The 19,822-nt window shown below is 35.9% G+C and overlaps 2 protein-coding genes across 2 annotated transcripts; one reads left to right on the top strand and one right to left on the bottom strand.

The window, feature by feature from the left end:
- The first annotated feature begins 9,421 nt into the window (after positions 1 to 9,421).
- LOC126710456 (hsp70-Hsp90 organizing protein 3-like) lies at positions 9,422 to 13,346 on the top strand. The gene is made up of 7 exons (XM_050410921.1): positions 9,422 to 10,490; positions 11,512 to 11,800; positions 12,225 to 12,310; positions 12,423 to 12,646; positions 12,738 to 12,804; positions 12,890 to 12,949; positions 13,065 to 13,346. Exons 1-7 carry the CDS (start codon positions 9,579 to 9,581, stop codon positions 13,176 to 13,178), a joined length of 1,752 nt encoding a protein of 583 aa, XP_050266878.1. The 5' UTR covers positions 9,422 to 9,578; the 3' UTR covers positions 13,179 to 13,346.
- Positions 13,347 to 14,962: 1,616 nt separating this feature from the next.
- LOC126710433 (elongation factor G-2, chloroplastic) lies at positions 14,963 to 19,601 on the bottom strand. The gene is made up of 4 exons (XM_050410885.1): positions 19,203 to 19,601; positions 16,779 to 18,193; positions 15,836 to 16,348; positions 14,963 to 15,367 (listed from the first exon to the last, which is right to left on the bottom strand). Exons 1-4 carry the CDS (start codon positions 19,438 to 19,440, stop codon positions 15,200 to 15,202), a joined length of 2,334 nt encoding a protein of 777 aa, XP_050266842.1. The 5' UTR covers positions 19,441 to 19,601; the 3' UTR covers positions 14,963 to 15,199.
- Between the last annotated feature and the right edge of the window lie 221 nt (positions 19,602 to 19,822).

Genomic DNA, 19,822 nt, shown 5'->3' with positions numbered 1-19,822 from the left:
TTTTTTGTCCACCAATAATAGCAAATAACAACTTACCACGTAAGATTTGTTATAAAAGTGTTGTGAACAAGCATTTCTCTTATCTTAAAAAGTATAAAAAGAAAAGAAATAGAAAGAAATCAAAATATCGATCACAAATCTAACCTACAGTAAATTTAACCTAGTAAAGGAAGAAAGAAACAATATAATTTAAAAATATTTACATTGAGTAATAACTATGTAATTTCATTTGTTTCATAAAAATAAAAACATAAAACGCATTAAAGGAAACTTAAATACCTTTTTTAGAGGAAAAACCCAAGGCTATACATAGTTTTTTGAAGACGCTAGAAGAAGCAAAATAGCTCACAAATCGTACAGGAGGAAATTAACGTAGTAGAGAGAGTTTTCCCACTTTTGAATATAAGGAAGGGAGAAAGACGTAAGTTGAAGAGGGAAGTTGTTGTTTTGTAGTGTGAAGTTTGTGATGTAGTAGAAGATGTGAAGAAATGAGAGGTTATCAGTTTTTTAAATATTAAAATTTTGTATCTACCTTTTTTTTTTTTTTTTATAAGAAAATTTTGTATTTAACTTGGGTCAATATTTTGAAATTTGAATTGAAATACGATAAAATAGATATATATATATATATATATATATATATTTTAAAGAATTGAACCTGCATAAGAAAAGCTAGCCTTGTCACATACACTTTGCACGTGCGATGAGGCTCAAAATTTTATTTTTTTTGGATTTGTACCCACATTGTTCTATTATTGACTAATTCATATGTGTTCTTTGATGCAGATTTTTTATTATTATTTTATTTACAACACTAAATACTTTTAATGAATAGTGTTTGTTGTTGATTTAAATTGGAAAAATAATCATATTATAATATGTTATATTTTGTGTTATTGTCAAATTTTAGTTTATTTGGAAAACTATAGGATTGTTTGGACAAACTGATGAAGAACAAATAGTGCAGTTGAAGATAATGGTCTTTGTGCAATTTCCTTTCACTATTTATAAATGTTTTGTTTAACAAATTAGTAGTAAATTGTTATGTCTTTTTTATATGCTGTTCTTAGATGCTTGAGTAATTGTTTTAAGTATTTACGAATATTTTATGTTATTCTCCATCTGCCTTTTCTTATTAGTGTATTCTTTGAGATTAAAAAAAAAAAAATTGTGTTTAAAGTTATTTATTTATCTATTTATTTTTCATGTATTGGATTAGATGTTAGATCAGATTATGACAGCATTGATACAATTGTTGGTGGGGGGGGGGGGGGGGGGGATGAACTTGATTCCAAGTAGAGGCCCAGAATGTCAAACTTTAAGAGATGGGTCAAACCCAAAAATGTGGATAGGAGCAAGAGAGCCTGAGGAATAAAGAGCAATTCTTTAGAACATGTCTTGTGGAGATTCGAGTTAGCTACTATTATTGAAACTCTTATCCGAGGTAACAAGCATGGCTTGTGCTTCAGTGGATATGCAGGGGACCACGGGCAATCGATTCCTTTTTTATCCGAGATGCCACCACCATCAGATCCTCCTCAGGAAACACCCTAAAAAGATAAGAATCAAAGAGGCAGTCACTTCCGCATTAATGAGAGGTTCTCTATCTAATCTCTTCCACATTAAATGCATATAAATTAGCCTGAATAGTATAGACACCCCCAAAAGTCCTATTTCATGATGAAAAGGAGGCAGAACAGATGAATGATGTGACAAGTATCCCGAAAATCCAACTGGAAGTAGGCCAATTGGGGAGATAAGGGAAGAAAAAATGTCTATAAAAGGTGAGGAGGGTGCAACGGAGAGGGGATTGGGAGATATTGAGAGAAAAACTTGGAGAAGAATAAGAGAGAGAAAATTACACAAGCTAAGTAGAGCCATGTTTTATTTTTGCTTTCTTGCTTACTCCCTATACCTCGGGAAAACAGTTTATGTACCTTAGAATAATTTATCTTCCCTCCTGTCTTCTTAATCAGTTGTTTAGGTCTCCTATTTGGAATTTCTACCTTATATTTCTTATAAATAAATTATGCAAGTCAATTACTTAGTCATTGTATCGTGTTACAATATATGAGTTTTGGGCCCCCACAACAATACTTTTCGCTTTTTTTAAAAAAACTTCTCTACTTTTTTCCCCTTTGGAACTGTAATCTTTGTTTTTTTTGTTTTGTTTTTTTTTTTTTTTTAAGGAAAAATGGTTACAATCTTTTATTTTTCCCTTTCTTTTTTATTTTAATTTGTAGTTTTGATGAGTTTTATTAATTTTTTAGATACTTTTCTCGATGTTTTTGATTGTATTGAAGAAAAAATTAGGTTTGAGAAAGTTTGGTTAAAACTAAAAGAATAATTTTCAAATTTTATATAATTTTTAATGATATTCAAAATATTATAAATGAATGTAGGGGTGATAGGCCCAATAGTACGTATCTATGTATATATTGGGCCAGGGGCCCAATTTGAGGACATTAAGTAGTCCAAGGACAGAGAAACACTGTTAGAGGAGTTTGTGTTAATGAATGAAGAGGTGAGGTATGGTCATGAGAGTCCAAGAAAGTGATCCGAGGAGGAATGTTTACTTGGCTGAGCAAAGCCGAGGTCAGAAGATGCAGTTTGCCATCAAGAACAACGTTTCGGACAACTCCACTGATGAGGATAAGTACCAGAAAAGAACAAGATAGAGGGAGGCTATGAAATATCTAAGGGAAAGCTGCTACCACGGCATTGAATACTTTGCAGCTAACTCTTTGATCGCATTAATGAGGAAGTGATACTTGAACAATAGTTTTTAGCCTTATAGCTATTCCCCAAAAAGTTCAGGAAGGTGCTGATATGATAAGGATCAACACCAACAATCTAATCTACACGTGAAGGGCAAAGATGAAAGGAGGAAGATAGTATAAAATAGAAGGGATGTCTTGAGAGAAAGGGTTCGGAGAATTAAGAGAGAAATATTGTAGCAATAAGAACTGTACTTATAATCAACTTCTAGAATTATATACAAGAACTAGTCTCCTCGGATTGTGCCGAAGACGATTTTCTTTAGATAAAACCAGCCTATTTTTACTTTATTGTTATTTGGATCCACTATAATTGCTACCCAACTCATTAAAACTTAGTTTTCCAATCCACTCTCTACAAATTCATTATATTGGGCTTTTTGGGCCTAGATCCTTTTAACTTTTGGGCCCGCAACTAGTAGGAGGTTAATAGTTAATACAAAACCCAACATGGCAATAAATGCAATTTAACAAAACCTGTTTCCATTTGGCAAAGAAATTTTGGCATACATATAACAAAACATGTTTCCATTTGGCATAGAAATTTTGGCACATGTATCTAAACACCAACCCAAGTGATGGAATAGGCCAATGACTAATGGTAAAAATAAATAAGTTTTTTTGCACAAAAATCAAAATCCAAATGGAAAGTTAGTATGAAAACAAATATTAGTATTAAAAAGAAATCCAATTTAAACGCAAGCACCACACATCAAGTTCCAAACGCTAGACCTTCCATTAAAACCGTTTCTTTCTATTTAGCTTCCCTTCCTGGGAGTCTTCTTGTTGTTGCCCAACCTTAGAACGGATAGCTAATGCATTTTACTTATTGAACAAGGTTCTATGGTCAATTCACAATCCCAGGATGCCAAAGGTGTCCTTGGGGTGATCTCATAGTTCCAAACGCCAGACCTTCCATTAAAACCATTTCTTTCTATTTAGCTTCCCTTCCTGGGAGTCTTCTTGTTGTTGCCCAACCTTAGAACGGATAGCTAATGCATTTTACTTATTGAACAAGGTTCTATGGTCAATTCACAATCCCAGGATGCCAAAGGCGTCCTTGGGGTGATCTCATAGTTCCTATTGGGTGGAGACGATGGGGTCAGCCCATGGATTTCACTATTCTTAAACTCTTACTAGCGTTCTATGAAAATTTTGTTTTGACCGTGATTTATCTGCAATGAATTTAAGTTTGATGAAAGAGTGTGGAGATGTATATATATATTGTGGGGCCCAATAGTTTGTGGCCCTGGACCATTTATTCATTGGGGCCTAAGGCCCGAGCCGAGAAGGGTTATAGCCTAGGATTGGTAATACAAGTACAAAATAGCCTTGGGACACAGTCGAGGACGATTTAGTCCTCGGCATGTCCGAGGTCTCACAGGAAGGAAGGGCAAAAACGGTATAGAAACAGCTTGGGAAAAAATCTAAAATATCTGTGTCAATAGAAAAGGGTATGCTGGAAAGTATGACGACCAGGGAAAGCTGCCCTTACTGCCATTCAATACTCTGCACCTGACAGAGCCATACTCTCCAACTTTTACAACCATCCCCAACCACTCTGGGTATGGGCTGATGGGACAAGTATCAGTCTTGGAATGCCGATCCTACACGTGGACGAAGGATAAGGAACACAGGCTAGTATAAAAGGAAAAGTAAGCAATCCAGAGAAGGGGCTGGGAAAAATGGCCAAAAACTAGAGCCTCCCAGCCTGCCTCCAGGAGAGCGACTCCCAGGGCGAATACGATTTAAACCATATATGAACACCACAAAAAACCTGCCATCTGGTGACTAAGGCCTAGCCTTTCAAACCCACGCTCTATAAATGATATTGTTTGGGTCTTTTTACGTGCGAACCCAACACTGTTACGGTTCGTTACGAATCGAGTCCTTACACATATATATTTTAAGATGAAAGAGAATTTAAAAGAAGAAGAAGAAGCAAGAAAAGGATATAGAGCCAAAACAAAATCTCTGTTGGTTTTTTTTTTTTTTTTTTTAATATAAGAGATGAGGAGTTTATTGGATTGTAAACTGACACACGTTCAAAGGTTTAAAATTGTAGGATTTTATTTTACATAATTACCCCCCTTTGGTTAAAAACTTGTGAGTATGATGAGAGTATTTTGGGCATCCAAAAGTAGAAATCCAAACAAGGGTATAGAAAATAAAACAGATTTTATAACCTAAAATTTAGGATTTTAAACATGGATTATGGGATAAGGATATGATTTTTTTTCAACTCTAAGTTAGATTTAAATCTAACTTAATGTGGGTTTTTTTTTTTGGTATAGAATTTTTTTGGAAAGCTTTTTTTTTTTTGATAAGTAGAGTTGTTTTGAAGACATGAGTTAATGAGAGAGTAGTCATGTTTTTGTAGGCATGTATTTTTACTGGATGAGGTATTTTTGACCTTCAGAAAAGTTCAAATCAAGAGGAAGGGAATCATGTTATATATAGTATAGATACTAGAATGTACTAATTGAGTTACAAGGCTCTCCATCATCTTGTATATGTCTTTTTTAGGAAAGGATAGAATGAAATAGATTTTTTTTTTTTTTTTTGAAAACATAATGAAATAGAGTAAGTAAACTTCAAAAGTGCTGTTTTTTTTTTTAAAGGTAGATAGAGGGAAAGAGAAAGGGGGTTTGAACCACATACATGGATATCATTATAGATGATGTTATTACCACTGAATTTGTTTTTACATTATTTTAATTTAAACGTATTCAATATTGGGTCAATTAAGAGGATTTTTTATGCTTGAAGGAGAAAATGAAAGTAATAGCGAACTATGGAAAGCACGTAAATTAATTTTTAATGCTATGTTTATTTTGACATTAACATTTTTTGAAAAATGAAATATTTTCCAAAAAAATATTTTCTAAAAAATTATCTCATTTTCCTATATTTGGTAACGATCTTAAAATGAATTGGAAAATTATCTCTTGACTTTCCTTATTTAGCTTGACGTGACAGAGTTCCTTTCCGCTAAAATTTTATGGAAAATAACTTTATATCATGCCAAACTAAATAAGGAAAGTTAAGAGATAATTATCCTTTAACTCATTTATTTTATTTTATTTTATATATTACAAAACACAGAACACACACAAAAAACAATCTTTACATAAGGTTTCCATCAAAACAAATGGAGCATAAGTAATCATATATCAAGCGTCATCACCCCATTTTGACCCTCCCTTAAGTTAATGGAATCCTTTATTAAAAGACTAAGATAACCAAAAATGAATTTTAAACCAATCATACCAAGATTGGTTTAAAATGCATTTAAAAGACTAAAACCATTTTGAGTTTTCGAATTAAAAAATCATAGTTAACCAAGGTCAAAATGCCTTCATTTTATGGAAAACTTGATTAATTTATGGCTAAACTCTAGGGTTGGCTAAACCCTAGTTTGACAAGATTTGATCGTGTTTTATGTAAAAATCCAATTGATGTATCAAAGCAAATTCTTCACCATTATGAAGAGCACATAAAATATTTCAATCGGCAACTCTTGGATTAAAATCAAACTGTAGACAAGCAATATATCGCAAAAACGAAAAATAACCAAGACAACATATTTTGGGCAAAAATGATGATTTATAGTCATGTGCAAATATTGTTCACACCATGAAATATGGATTCAAAAAGTTAGTAATTACAATAGGAGAGAGAAAATGTTCACCACTCACCATCACACAAATCAACAAGTTATGAAACTGTATGCCTCCAAAAAAAATAGGAGTGAAAATTTTTATCCAACTCACAAGTACCCGACCCGACCATAATGGATCGAGTTTTACCCAAACCGTGAAACATTAAGGGCAAGTTTGGGTTTTAATAAACCAACCCATAATGGGTTTAGGTCGGGTGCAAGTATTATTCATATCCACCCTAAACCCGAACCCTACACGTATACATTAAAATTACTAAACTACCCTAATGATATATATCACTAACTATTCTCAAACCCTAATCAATCTCACTTCTCAAATCTCTCTCAGACGTTGCCCCCTCCTCAAGATCTCACTCTCACCAATGCAACCCAACCTCACGAGTAATGAGTCACGACCTCATTCTCACTCTCTCAGCCTGCCACCAGCCACCCCCTTCAAGCCTCCCTCCTTCCTGCTTCTCCACTTTGTTGTAGTTTTCTGTCTTGCAAGTTTGTTTTCCACCCTTTTTTTTGGGTTCATTCTCCACCTTGTCTCTGTTTAAGTCTATGACCAAAATATCCTTCCCCTTTGGTTTGGTTTAAGTTGGTTGATTTGATGGTTTGAGTTTGAAAATTGGGGTTTTGAGAATGAAGGTGGGAATGAAGTTTTGTAGATTCATGGGTTTGAATGTATCATCTATTGGAGATGTTTGTGTTTTGATTTGGAACTTGGGGTGGAAGATGTGTCGGAATGAATGTGTTCTGAGAAACTTTGTATTTTGATAGGAATTTTGGATGAACCATTTGATTTTGTTCCTTATTTTTTTACAAATCAACACTTTTTGATCTTATTTTCTCTTGCCCTTTAGAGCATCCACAACAGTGGATCTATAATTTTAGCTATTTAGCACCACTATCTATTTTACCTACACACATGCTGCAGCTGTGGATCTATTTTAGTTTTCAACATAATAAAATAATATAAACATCAGAATAAAATAATATAACCACTACAATAAAATAATAAATCCCACTACCCAAAAAAACCAACCACAAACACCTCTACCATCAGCCACAACCACAACCACAACCACCACCAACACCACCACCACCAGTCCACAATAGAAAAAAAAAAAAAAAAAACCCCCAAATCTCCAATCTTTTTCCTTAAACACGGCCACAACCACAGCCACCACCACCACCACCACCACTAGTCCACAGCAGGGGAAAAAAAAAAAAAAAAAAACCCATGATGAGCAAGCATCGATCATGTCGGCAAGCTAGGTCGGCAGAAGGGGTGGATCGGTGGCTTGGGTGATCGGAGTTGAGAGAGTGAGAGATCGGAGTGAGAGAGCGGTGGCTTGGGTGATCGGAGTTGAGAGAGTGAGAGGCTGGAGTGAGAGAGTGAGAGATTGGAGTGAGTGAGTGAGCTTGAGAGAGAGAGAGAGAGAGAGGCATTATTTTATAAAATAATATATATATATATATATATATATATATTTTGCTTTCATGAACAGTGCACATCTATTTTTAGATGTGTATTGTAGTAGTGGAGCTAAAACTTTTAGATTTAGCTCCATTGCTAGAGCATCATTTTAGCAACAGTGTAGCTAAAATATAGCAATATAGTAATATAGCTACACTGTTGCAAATGCTCTTAGGCTTTAGGAAATTGAATAATTTTTTTATTGGGCCTTGGTTCAGGCCTTCAGGGCCTTTAGATTGGGCCCTAGTTTAGGGCCTTGAAGAGGCATGGCGGGGCCTGTAGGGGTGCGTATAGGGGCAAAAAAAAAAACCCGTTTAGTTAACAGGGTGGGTTTGGGTCACGGGTGGAGAGTGGCACGGCGTGTTTGGAGATAAAGAAACCAGCTTCAAACTTGACCTGTTGCCATTCCTAAAGAAAAAAAGAAAAATAAATTGAGTGCATGTCTAGATTTATTATTTCTCATGAGAAATTTTTCTTTTAAATTGTACGGTACAATATAAATTTATATTGTAAACACAGAAAAAGTGAAAAATATTGTATACGTTTGCAAAAAGTGATAAATATTGTACATATTTACAAAAATGGTAAATATTGTACACCAAAAAAAAAAAAAAAATTTGACACATTTACAACATTTTCAAGTTGCAAACGTATAAAGTTGTATTTCCTATTTGGTTTGGCCAATGAGGTCAGGTCAATCGATAATCACAAATTTGAAATTTCTTAACCACATACAAATATGATTAAGACGAAAACGCACTTTTGGTCCTTACATTTTGGGTTAATTCTCGTTTTAATCTCTACTTTTTTAGAGCGCATATATTGATCCCTGAAAATTGAAAATTATTACCATTTTAGTCGTTACCATCATCTCAGTAACGAAAATTGTCTACGTGACAAACAGAGTGCATAATATGGATGATAGGGACTAAAATCAACTTAATTTTATATGAACTCCATTTGTCACGTAGACAATTTTCATTATTAAGATGATAGTAGGAACTAAAATAGTAACAATTTTCGATTTTCGATTTTCAATTTTCAAGGACCAACATAGACACTCCAAAAAAGTAAAGGCCAAAATAAACATTAACCTAAAATATAGGGATCAAAAGTCCATTTTCACTTATGATTAATTAAGTAATTGCACTCCCAAACACTCAATTATGAGTTATCCAACCAAAAAGAGTAAAGAAAGACCATTAAAATCTATTTTGTAATATATTTTAAACAATAATTTTCAGTGTTTAAATAATATTATATATATATTTTATACCCACATATATATCTAAAAAATACAAACAACGTTAATGGAAGAAGGTAAAGAATTATTCCCTAAACCTCCAGTTTCCAAGCAAGCCTCCTCCGTCCCATAAAAGTCTCTCACACCACACGGCACGCGCGAATCCAAAATAGCGAAAGACTCAACACAACTCTTAAAACAACTCTAAAGTCTAGTCAAGACTCAACGTGGAGGAACATTCCAGAACCCCTCTGCGCCTCTTTACACACACCACTCACTAGAACTCTCTCGTTCCTTTCTCTCCTTTTATATAAGCTCTCTCTCTTTCTCTCACAATTCTCAATTACATCCAAAACCCTCCTTCATCACCAAAACTCTAATCTTTCATCGCTTTCTCTCTCTTTTCGATTCATGGCTGAAGAAGCCAAAGCCAAAGGCAACGCGGCCTTCTCAGCCGGCGACTTCCCCACGGCCATACGCCACTTCTCCGAAGCAATCAATCTCGCTCCGACCAACCACGTCCTCTATTCTAACCGATCCGCCGCCTACGCTTCTATCAACAAGTACTCCGAGGCCTTGACCGATGCTAAGAAGACCGTAGAGCTCAAACCCGACTGGTCCAAGGGTTATAGCCGACTTGGCGCGGCTCATCTCGGCTTGGCTCACTACGACGACGCCGTTTCAGCTTACAAGAAAGGTCTCGAATACGACCCTAACAACGAGGCTCTCAAATCCGGCTTAGCCGATGCTCAAGCCTCGGCTTCTCGGTCCCGCGCCGGTCCTCCGCCGCCGGGAAACAATCTCTTCGGCGATGCTTTCTCCGGTCCGGAGATGTGGGCCAAGCTGACTGCGGATCCATCCACTAGGGCTTACCTTCAACAGCCTGATTTCGTGAAGATGATGCAGGAGATCCAGAAAAACCCTAGCAATCTCAACCTTTACCTCAAGGACCAGAGGGTTATGCAAGCCCTAGGGGTTTTGCTTAATCTCAAATTCCGTACGCCTACTTCTGAGGACACGGAGATGCCGGAGTCTTCTCCGTCTCCTTCCTCTCCGCCGGAGAGGAAGAGAGCTGCTGAGGCTGAACCTGTGAAGGTTCCTGAGCCCGAACCCAAGCCGGACCCGATGGAGCTGACGGAGGAAGAGAGGGAGAAGAAGGAGAGGAAGGCGCAGGCGGTGAGTGAGAAGGAATTGGGGAATGCTGCGTATAAGAAGAAGGATTTCGATACGGCCATCGCGCATTATACGAAGGCCATGGAGTTGGATGATGAGGACATTTCATATCTCATGAATCGAGCTGCTACTTATCTCGAAATGGGTCAGGTATCACAATTGAGACAATACCTCTTTTATCAAAAAAAATTTATTGCTTGCTTTTGATTTTGACTGTTACAATTTAGTTTCTATTGGTGTAGTTGACTAGTGGTATAGGAACAATTGCACTTGTAGGAATTCTTAATTTGTTTGTCGATTTTGCGTTTCATGTGAAATGCCTTTTCTGTCATCATACTTGTTTTGGTCTCTGTTTTCACTATATCTTATGTTTAAAACCTTAATGGGCAAGATTAAAAAAAAGTCCTGAATTTGAAATATTCCATATTTTGGGTTTTAGTTTAATGAGTTGAGGTTCATGTGGATGTGTTATTGAATTATGATTTATCAATTCATTGCAACAATAGTGGACTATCATTTGGACATACTGATTTTCTATACTTTTTTGATTTGATTCACTGGCTATAAAATGATAGGGTGTGCATTATTAAGAAAAGAGTTTTCTTACCTTAATCAATCTCACCTGGGCCCAACTTGCTGAGTTACCCAAATCCTGTAATCTTGACAGCACTCGAGCTGACAAGATATGACATGTGTCAGATTTTTGCCACATTTCCGGATCTTGTTGCCTCCAGTACACTGGAGCAAAGCCTTACCCACTATTATATAAACATATAAATGTAATCCTGTTATAAGAAGAAAATATGACTCTGTAATTGAGTGATTAAGAATTTTTAAATTTTCATGTAGATTTGTCTCATGAACCTTTAGTTTCAGCCTAGAGATAGAACAGCATCAGTAGGAAGTCGTTCATTCTTTTGTTTGTTTGCTTGCCTCAAACTGTTTTTGTGCCAATTTGTGGGGCATACCTTTGGCACCTCAAATGTCAGCACCTAAAATGGTCCTAACAATTGCCTCCACTATTCTTATTGCTGTCCAATGTACACATTGATTCTGATATGAACAAGAAACATTTGGACTGTTTACTTGGCTGTATTAAACTGTCTGATATTCACATTTATTTCTTTTTAACTGCACCCTAATTCAACTTTTAACTTTATTGTCATTTCAGTATGAGGATTGTATTAAAGACTGTGACAAGGCTGTTGAAAGGGGAAGAGAGCTTAGATCAGACTTTAAAATGATAGCAAAAGCTTTGACTAGGAAGGGAAGTGCCCTGGTGAAAATGGCAAAAACATCAAAGGACTATGAACCTGCTATTGAGAGTTTCCAGAAAGCTCTCACTGAGCACCGCAACCCAGACACATTGAAGAAACTTAATGATGCTGAAAAAGCAAAGAAGGAACTAGAGCAGCAAGAGTACTTTGATCCAAAAGTAGCTGATGAGGAACGTGAGAAAGGTATCCCGTCTAGAACACTTCACCTATCGTTTTATTTATTTATTTACTTTTATCTCAATTGAGAAAGTTATCTCAATTGAGAAAGGTATCCAAAAGTAGCTGTTGTGCTTTGTATCTCTTGATAGAATTGCTGATCCTACTAATGGTTTCTTCACACATTATGTTGGTGTCTTTTGATTGACTCGTTACACTCCTATATATTTATTCCTCTTGAATAGCAACCCTGGACTAGCTCTGAATCAATAGCACTTCCTATAATTTTAAAATGCTATTCCTGACCTCTATTATGTGGGGTCCATATATTGTGTATTATAATGCCTAAAATATAAGGTTTTTGTGCTAGCATTGCTGCACGTTCTTGAAAACTTCTAAGAATTTCTTCATGTCTATCTCTTTCTTGACTGCTTATCTATGGTATATGTAGGCAATGAGTATTTCAAGCAGCAGAAATATCCAGAGGCTATTAAGCATTACACAGAATCCTTGAAAAGGAACCCAAAAGATCCAAGGGTAAAAAACCTCTGACACTCCTTCATTTGTACTGCCAAAGTATATTTAAGTCTTCTGTCTCAAGAAGAGTAAATGCAATGGATCACCGTTTGATACACTTGCTGTCTTGCAGGCATATAGCAATAGAGCTGCATGCTACACAAAACTTGGGGCTTTACCAGAGGGATTGAAGGATGCAGAAAAGTGCATTGAGCTTGATCCAACCTTTTCCAAGGGTTATAACAGAAAAGGTGCTGTCCAGTTTTTCATGAAAGAATATGACAAAGCTTTGGAAACATATCAGGAGGGGCTGAAGCATGATCCTAGCAACCAGGAATTGCTTGATGGTGTGAAGAGGTATGGTTTTTAACCTGACTGCTTTTGTCGTTTTTGACATAGACTATGGTATAAAGCCCTTGTTTAACTGCCAAATCAAAATAATTTGCAGATGTGTAGAACAAATTAACAAGGCTAGCCGTGGAGATTTGACACCTGATGAATTGAAGGAGAGACAGGTGTGACTTTTCTCTCTCTTTTTTAGACTGATTTTATGAAACCAGTTTGGGAATTGTGATCTTTACATAAGTTTCCACCTTGCAGGCCAAGGGAATGCAGGACCCTGAAATTCAGAACATCCTCCAAGACCCTGTTATGAGACAGGTATGCTCATTTTGAATTATTGGTCTTTTTAAGTTAAACCTGTGATCTCAAATGATTCTTTATTGTTTTCTATGGTATATGGAATTGCTGAAAATGCTTTGGGTGATGTATGCAGGTGTTGATCGATTTCCAGGAAAATCCCAAGGCTGCTCAAGAACACACAAAGAACCCGATGGTGATGAACAAGATCCAGAAGCTGGTTAGTGCAGGAATTGTTCAGATCAGATGAATCTGAGGGGGAAGATGTAACATGGACGAAAGACTTCTGCGTTAGTCAGATTGTATTTTGTGTGAATTAAGGGGATATTTAAACAAACTAATTTGAATTGGCAAAATTTTGTGATGTTCCTCATTTTCAAATTGTTTAGTGGAGGTCGTCGTTGTGTTTTAAATTACACATCTTCGGTTCTGAATCTCTCTCTCTCCCCCATAAACACACACTACACATGTTCTTTATAGGTTATCTGATTGGCTGGTTTAGCTCTTGGTTCAACTAGGCTGAGGATGGGGATAGTATTCACACCATAACAGGCAGGCAGGGGTTGCTCAAACATTAATAGGCCATTTAGGCAATGGCCTAAATCCTGCAAATGGATGAAGGCCCCTAAAATAGAATTTATCATATTTATTTGTTTTATAGTATTGAATATATATATATATATATATATAAGGCCCCTTACTCAAAAAAAAAAAAAAAAAAACCTTTTCTATTGGTGAAAATATATATTGTAATTTTTTTGCTAAATAATATATATTGTAATTGATACATGTATTCCATCCTCTCATTTTTAATATTTATTTTGCATACATTTAATTCTAATATTGATTTTTTTTTTCTCACATATAACCACTACTATCTACTTTCCTATAAAAAAATAAAATAATATCTACTTTCTTGCTTTTATCCTTGGGATACAGTAAAAAAAAAAAGGCAAAATAAGTAGTAAAATAAATAGTGTTAATATAAATTTACATGATAACTGCAGTTGTGAATAAAATGAGGGGTTTTGGGGGTTAGTTGGGCAAAATGTGAAGTTTTTCTATAATTACTCTTTTAACGTAAAAAAAAAAACTTCTTTAATTAAGGCCTAAAAGTTTAATAAATAAAAATTATTTTCTTTTCGAATGTGCATTCCATTAACGACAAAAGTTGCACATCTTTGCACATTTGACACATTTGAAAAGAAAATAATTTGAAAATTTAACCGTTAAATTGTATGTTTTTTTATGTTTTTAATACATATATCAAATTTTGTATCAACTGAATATTGTTTACTATATAATTTATAAGTTTATATTTTATGCATAATTTTAAACTACAAAACTTGCAATTTAAACAATTTATTAATAACATAACTGTTGATCTTTAATTTTCTAGAAATTTTGTAAGTATGAAGAATATAAGATGAAAATGTAGTCCAATGATAGATTTGTCAAAATTCATCTCTAATAAAAAGATATCGAGTAAGGTTATAGTTTAATACTAAAATCAATTTTGTAGCTAAATTTTGTCATTCTATTAATATATTTTACTATGTTTGCGATAGTTTAAAAATGTAAAAATTTTCAATCTTCCCAGATTTTACTTGCTTTCTCTTTCTTTCAAATTAAAATTAATAATTCTATCATATTAAAACCATAATTAATCATTTTTCCGACAAATTCATTAGTGGAGTCCCCAACATCCCCAAGCCTTACTGCTCAAGGGAAATTCCCCAAATGCTGTGTTGACTATACTGCTCAACATTTTAGTCATTGGACATTTCCGGAAGGTTTCTCTGCCCTCGCCAAGTGTCATTCCCTAATTTGTCAGAACCTAAAATTATTGTGCTGTATAAAGTATAAACATTCTGAAGACCCAAACAATAATAGGAATTGTTGTAGTTCACATTTTTCAAATGTTCACATTTACTTTATGAACTGCTATTGACTTAATTTTTTTTTTTTCGAGTCCACTTTATGCCGAGTTTAGTTATAAACATTTTTCCCCCCATTGCTACAAACCCAATCATATTTACTCAATTATGAAGCTATGATATTGGCAAAATGTTTTCATCACAGCCTTTTCTTGTTCATTTTTGTGTAGAGTTGGAGTAAGTCTAAGATTGCTTTATGAAATGTTACAGGGTAAGTATAGGGAAAGGGCAAAAAGAAAGAAAGAAAACAAAAAAATTTATGTCGTTCAGTCGAATTCTAAATATTAAATTGACAAAAATATTTTGCTCCCTGTTCTTCACGAGGGAGAATAAATTAAGCAGCAACTTGCTCCTTGGCAGAGCTGAGTTCATTCTGGATGTGTTGAGGGACAACATCAAACTTGGCTAATTGCATGATATAGGATGCACGGCCTTTTGTCATCCCCCGGAGTGTGCTGACATACTGAAACATCTCTGCCAGTGGGACGAGTGCATCAACCACCTGCAATAATCCCAAAACAACCAGTGAACTAGGACCCAAGAATAAAGGAACATAAGAAAAATGAAGATATAGCTTATGATCAAGTGCCACTGCTTCGATCATCAGCATTCCATTTCCTGTTTTAAGGCATTAATTCATGAAAGGTCCAAGATACCACAGGAAGCCCAAACAACACATGCTGTGACAGTCAATTATTCCTTTTTTTTCAATTGTCTTTTTCACTTACTATGCCTTAGAAGTTAGAACTTGGTATTGACAGTCTTGAGATAGATGTGTAAAAAGTATGCAGTTTTACAATGAAGAGTTGCAACCAATCACTATGAATGCAAGGACTACGCAAAATTTAGTATGTGGTTATAAAAGGTAGCTAGAGTTGACTGAAAAATATGCAATACAGTAAATGCTGTAGTAAGAAAATTTTCAAAATATATGTTAAGGTTAAGCAAGAGACGAGATTGTTGGACATACCTTGAGACCGCCAGGTTTGTCACCAAAGCTGTTGATCTGACCTCTCCTTGAGTTTAGATCACCAATCACATCTCCTAAATGTTCCTCAGGTGTGACAACTTCAACTTTCATAATGGGTTCAAGCATCTTTGGGGCAGCCTTCCTCACCCCTTCACGAAAAGCTCCTCTGGCTGCCAGCTGAAATGCCAGGACACTTGAATCGACATCATGGTAAGATCCATCTACTAGCACAGCACGTACATCAACAACAGGAAATCCTGCAAGCACACCATTACTCATACACTCCTCTAATCCTTTCATCACCCCTGGAATGTATTCTCTGGGCACTGCACCTCCCTTTATTTCACTTTTGAACTCGTATCCGCTACCTGCTTCCATGGGTTCAAACCGTACAGTGATGTCAGCAAACTGACCTTGCCCACCTGACTGTTTCTTGTGCACATACTTCACTTCTGAGATTCTAGAAATACTTTCTCGGTAGTTTACTTGAGGCGCACCAACATTAGCTTCCACCTATGTAAAACAAGCAGCCCCATTATGACAATTCAAAATAACAATACAACCAACCATTTTGTTCTTTGCATATTCTCAAATAGGAGTTGCCAATAGAGTAAACTAGAAATCTTTACTGATCAGACAATTGGTCAGACTGTAGATATTAACTCACATTCTTCCCCTTTGCTCTCTCTCATGGTAAGGATAATAATTCAAACTTGTGCAAACTGAACAAATGAAGAAGTAACATGATGCAAATGCATGTGCATGCATAACCATTTACACTATTATATGTTCAAGCATATATATATAGGTGCTTGTGCATGTGCATGTTGATTAGAGTATTGTCCCAAAGAGGCATCTTAAAGAGGTGTATTGTGCCAGATCATGATCCTAGGTATAGAACATATGAATTTGAAGATCTAACACTTAGGTTTCAGATATAAACCTTAAACTCCCTCTTGAGTCGATCGACAATAATCTCAAGGTGCAATTCTCCCATTCCTTCAATCACTGTCTGGTTGATCTCTTCATCCCGTGAGAAGTGAAAAGAAGGGTCTTCTTGAGCAAGTTTGATTAACCCAGTTGCCATCTTATCAACATCAGCTTTAGTCTTGGGTTCAATTGCAACCTTGATCACAGGATCAGGGAAGTCCATCCGTTCAAGCACAATGGGATTCTCAGGATCGCTCAGTGTTTCGCCTGTAATGGTATCTTTCAAACCAGCAAGAGCAATAATGTCACCTGTTAAAGCTACCTTAACATCCTCTCTGCTGTTTGCGTGCATTTCTAGAAGTCTACCAATCCTTTCTTTTTTGTTTTTGTTTGCATTCAGTACGTAGGATCCAGCAGTCAGCTTTCCTGAATACACCCTCACAAATGTAAGGGAACCCACAAATGAATCACTCATGATCTTGAAAGCTAGTCCAGAGAATGGCTCATCATCACTTGCAGCCCTTTCAATTATCAGTTCTGGGTTCTCTGGGTCAGTCCCCTTCATTGCTGGCAAATCAACTGGAGAAGGCAAATAATCCACAACGGCATCAAGCAATGGTTGAACACCCTTATTTTTAAAAGCTGAGCCACATAATACTGGGACAAAACTGCTTGAGATGGTTCCCTTCCTTATTAATTTCTTAATGGTTTCCTCATCAGGTTCAACTCCTTCTAGGTAGCTCTCCATAACTTGATCATCTAAGTCAATTATGGTTTCTATCATCTGAGATCGATACTCTTGTGCTAGCTCTTGAAGATCTGTTGGAATATCCTCATAGACAAACTTAGCACCCAACTCTTCTCCTGACCAAACTATAGCTTTCATCTTCACAAGATCAACAACTCCCTGAAAAGTATCTTCTGAACCAATAGGTATTTGAATCACCAGTGGTTTAGCACCCAAATTTGTCACTATCATGTCTCTTGTTCGGAAAAAGTTTGCTCCAAGACGATCCATTTTATTGACAAAGCATATTCTGGGTACCCCATATTTATCAGCTTGCCTCCAAACAGTTTCAGATTGTGGTTCCACACCAGCAACGCTATCAAACAAGCATATAGTGCCATCCAATACCCTGAGAGCACGTTCCACTTCAAGAGTGAAGTCAACATGGCCAGGAGTATCAATAATATTAATCCGGTGTTTGTTCCAAAATGTGGTAGTTGCAGCAGAAGTTATGGTAATCCCTCTTTCTTGTTCTTGCTCCATCCAGTCCATTGTAGCTGTTCCATCATGTACCTCCCCTATTTTATAGTTTCTTCCTGTATAGTAAAGAATCCGTTCGGTAGTGGTAGTTTTTCCTGCATCTATGTGAGCCATAATTCCAATATTGCGATAATCATTCAATGGTACTGCACGCTTTGACTCTGGCAAAAAGACAAAAGAAAAATAATCTCTGCTATGTTAGCTGATACACAAAAGGTTTCACAAACCATAATGAAGAGTAATCTATATAGGCTTTGGCCACAGTATGCCATGATATAATCAATGAAACAAGCAAGAATGCATATCGCTTATCCCATTATCATGTATAGAAGTTATTGCCAATACATTGCAAAAGTAACTATTTTCTTGAGACTTAAAATATGTGGCTGTGTTTCTATATATCAGAACTACAAATAGTAATGACTGAAATTCATTTCATCATTTGAAAAGAGCCAAATGGTCCCATTCCACACTATATGGACACTAAATATTAGAATTTTGGAAAGTGACACAATTTGACATACATTCAAAATATCATTTCTTTGCCTTATGAGCTTATAGGAATAATAAAATCAATGGGAAAGGATATGCTCTAGAAGCCAGCAGGTGCAAAAAGTGCAGACTTCAGCAAATCCTTTGATGTTAGGCCAGGTTTTGTTTGAGTAGTTTGAGTTGTTTTATTTGTGCTGGTTTCTTGCTTGTTCTTGCTCTATGTGGTACTTGCCCTTTGCAGCTTGTTAGTGGTTTCTGCTTGTATGTGCTCTGGGTTTCAAGGTAAGTTTGGCTGTTGTTTTGTTGGTTATTCTGGACTCAAGTTTAGGTTTGCTGCTTATGCAGCTTCTTGTACTGTGTTTTGATCAATGAAGTTCTTATCATTCATAAAAAAGAAATTGGAAATTGACAGTTAGCATTCATTGAACTTGAAAGCAGCTATAAACTAAATAAAGATATTAAACAACTAATTTGTAGAACAAAGAAAATTTACTTTGATTCACATAAGCAGGAAGCAAATGAAACCGAATACAAACTAAGTAATCAAAGAATCCACTACCCATCAATTTCACATAATTGCCTTAAAATTTAACCATTTGGATAAAAGGGTACACGCAAATGACACCAAAAAATTAATTTTCAACTACTAAACTAAGAGCGAGAGAGAGAGAAAGAGACCTTCAGTGGCCATGGCGAAGACAGAAAAATTTCTTCTGCTCTGCGAAGTGGAGGGCTTGGAAGATATTGAGTTAAGGCGCACAGTGGCAAGGAACTCAGAAGAAGAAGATGATTGTCGTCGAGGACGAAGACCCAGAAAGCGAGCTGGAGAGAGAGGGATTGTAGGCCTTCTTTGAGAGCCATTGAAGCTGAAATTGCACGCTGAGGAAGCTGACACTCTCACTGACTCTGCCGCCATTTTTACTGTATGACTGTGAGTGAGAGAGCTTTTCTCTTTTGTTGTTTTGGGCTCTCTTCTCTTCTGTCTCTCACACTTCCATCTGGTAGTTATGGTTTGGGTTTGGGGATAACGCAAAAGTATATAAGAGGTTAGAGGCGCTTGTGAGTTTTGGCTTGTCTTTCGTTTTCGGTCTCGGTCGTTCTGAACCGGAAGATTGTTTTCTGGAGTATTTCATTTTCATTTTTTGGAAAAAGAAAATTAGGGAAAATAGAATTCTTTTTGCCCTCCATTCGAAATAAAATTACTAATTATGTCATGCATATTAATATTAATTTTAGCTTTTTATTATTATTATTTTTTGGTTAAAAAATTTAAAGATAAGTAGATACTGGAGAGAGAG

The sequence above is a fragment of the Quercus robur genome, chromosome 12 (assembly GCF_932294415.1).
Source record: "Quercus robur chromosome 12, dhQueRobu3.1, whole genome shotgun sequence".
NCBI classification, from domain to species: domain Eukaryota; kingdom Viridiplantae; phylum Streptophyta; class Magnoliopsida; order Fagales; family Fagaceae; genus Quercus; species Quercus robur.
Note: the sequence above shows the minus strand (reverse complement) of the source record. Positions and strands in the feature narration are given on the sequence as shown.

What these genes read in the sequence shown, in the direction of transcription:
- LOC126710433 (XM_050410885.1), bottom strand. Translation starts at nt 19,440, where the DNA reads ATGGCGGCAGAGTCAGTGAGAGTGTCAGCTTCCTCAGCGTGCAATTTC. An exon ending in GACTCAAGAGGGAGTTTAAG is followed by an intron (nt 16,349 to 16,778) that starts GTTTATATCTGA and finishes TGTTTTACATAG; the next exon opens with GTGGAAGCTAATGTTGGTGC. An exon ending in ACAAACCTGGCGGTCTCAAG is followed by an intron (nt 15,368 to 15,835) that starts GTATGTCCAACA and finishes GGATTATTGCAG; the next exon opens with GTGGTTGATGCACTCGTCCC.
- LOC126710456 (XM_050410921.1), top strand. Translation starts at nt 9,579, where the DNA reads ATGGCTGAAGAAGCCAAAGCCAAAGGCAACGCGGCCTTCTCAGCCGGC. An exon ending in CTTATCTCGAAATGGGTCAG is followed by an intron (nt 10,491 to 11,511) that starts GTATCACAATTG and finishes TTGTCATTTCAG; the next exon opens with TATGAGGATTGTATTAAAGA. An exon ending in ATGAATTGAAGGAGAGACAG is followed by an intron (nt 12,805 to 12,889) that starts GTGTGACTTTTC and finishes TCCACCTTGCAG; the next exon opens with GCCAAGGGAATGCAGGACCC.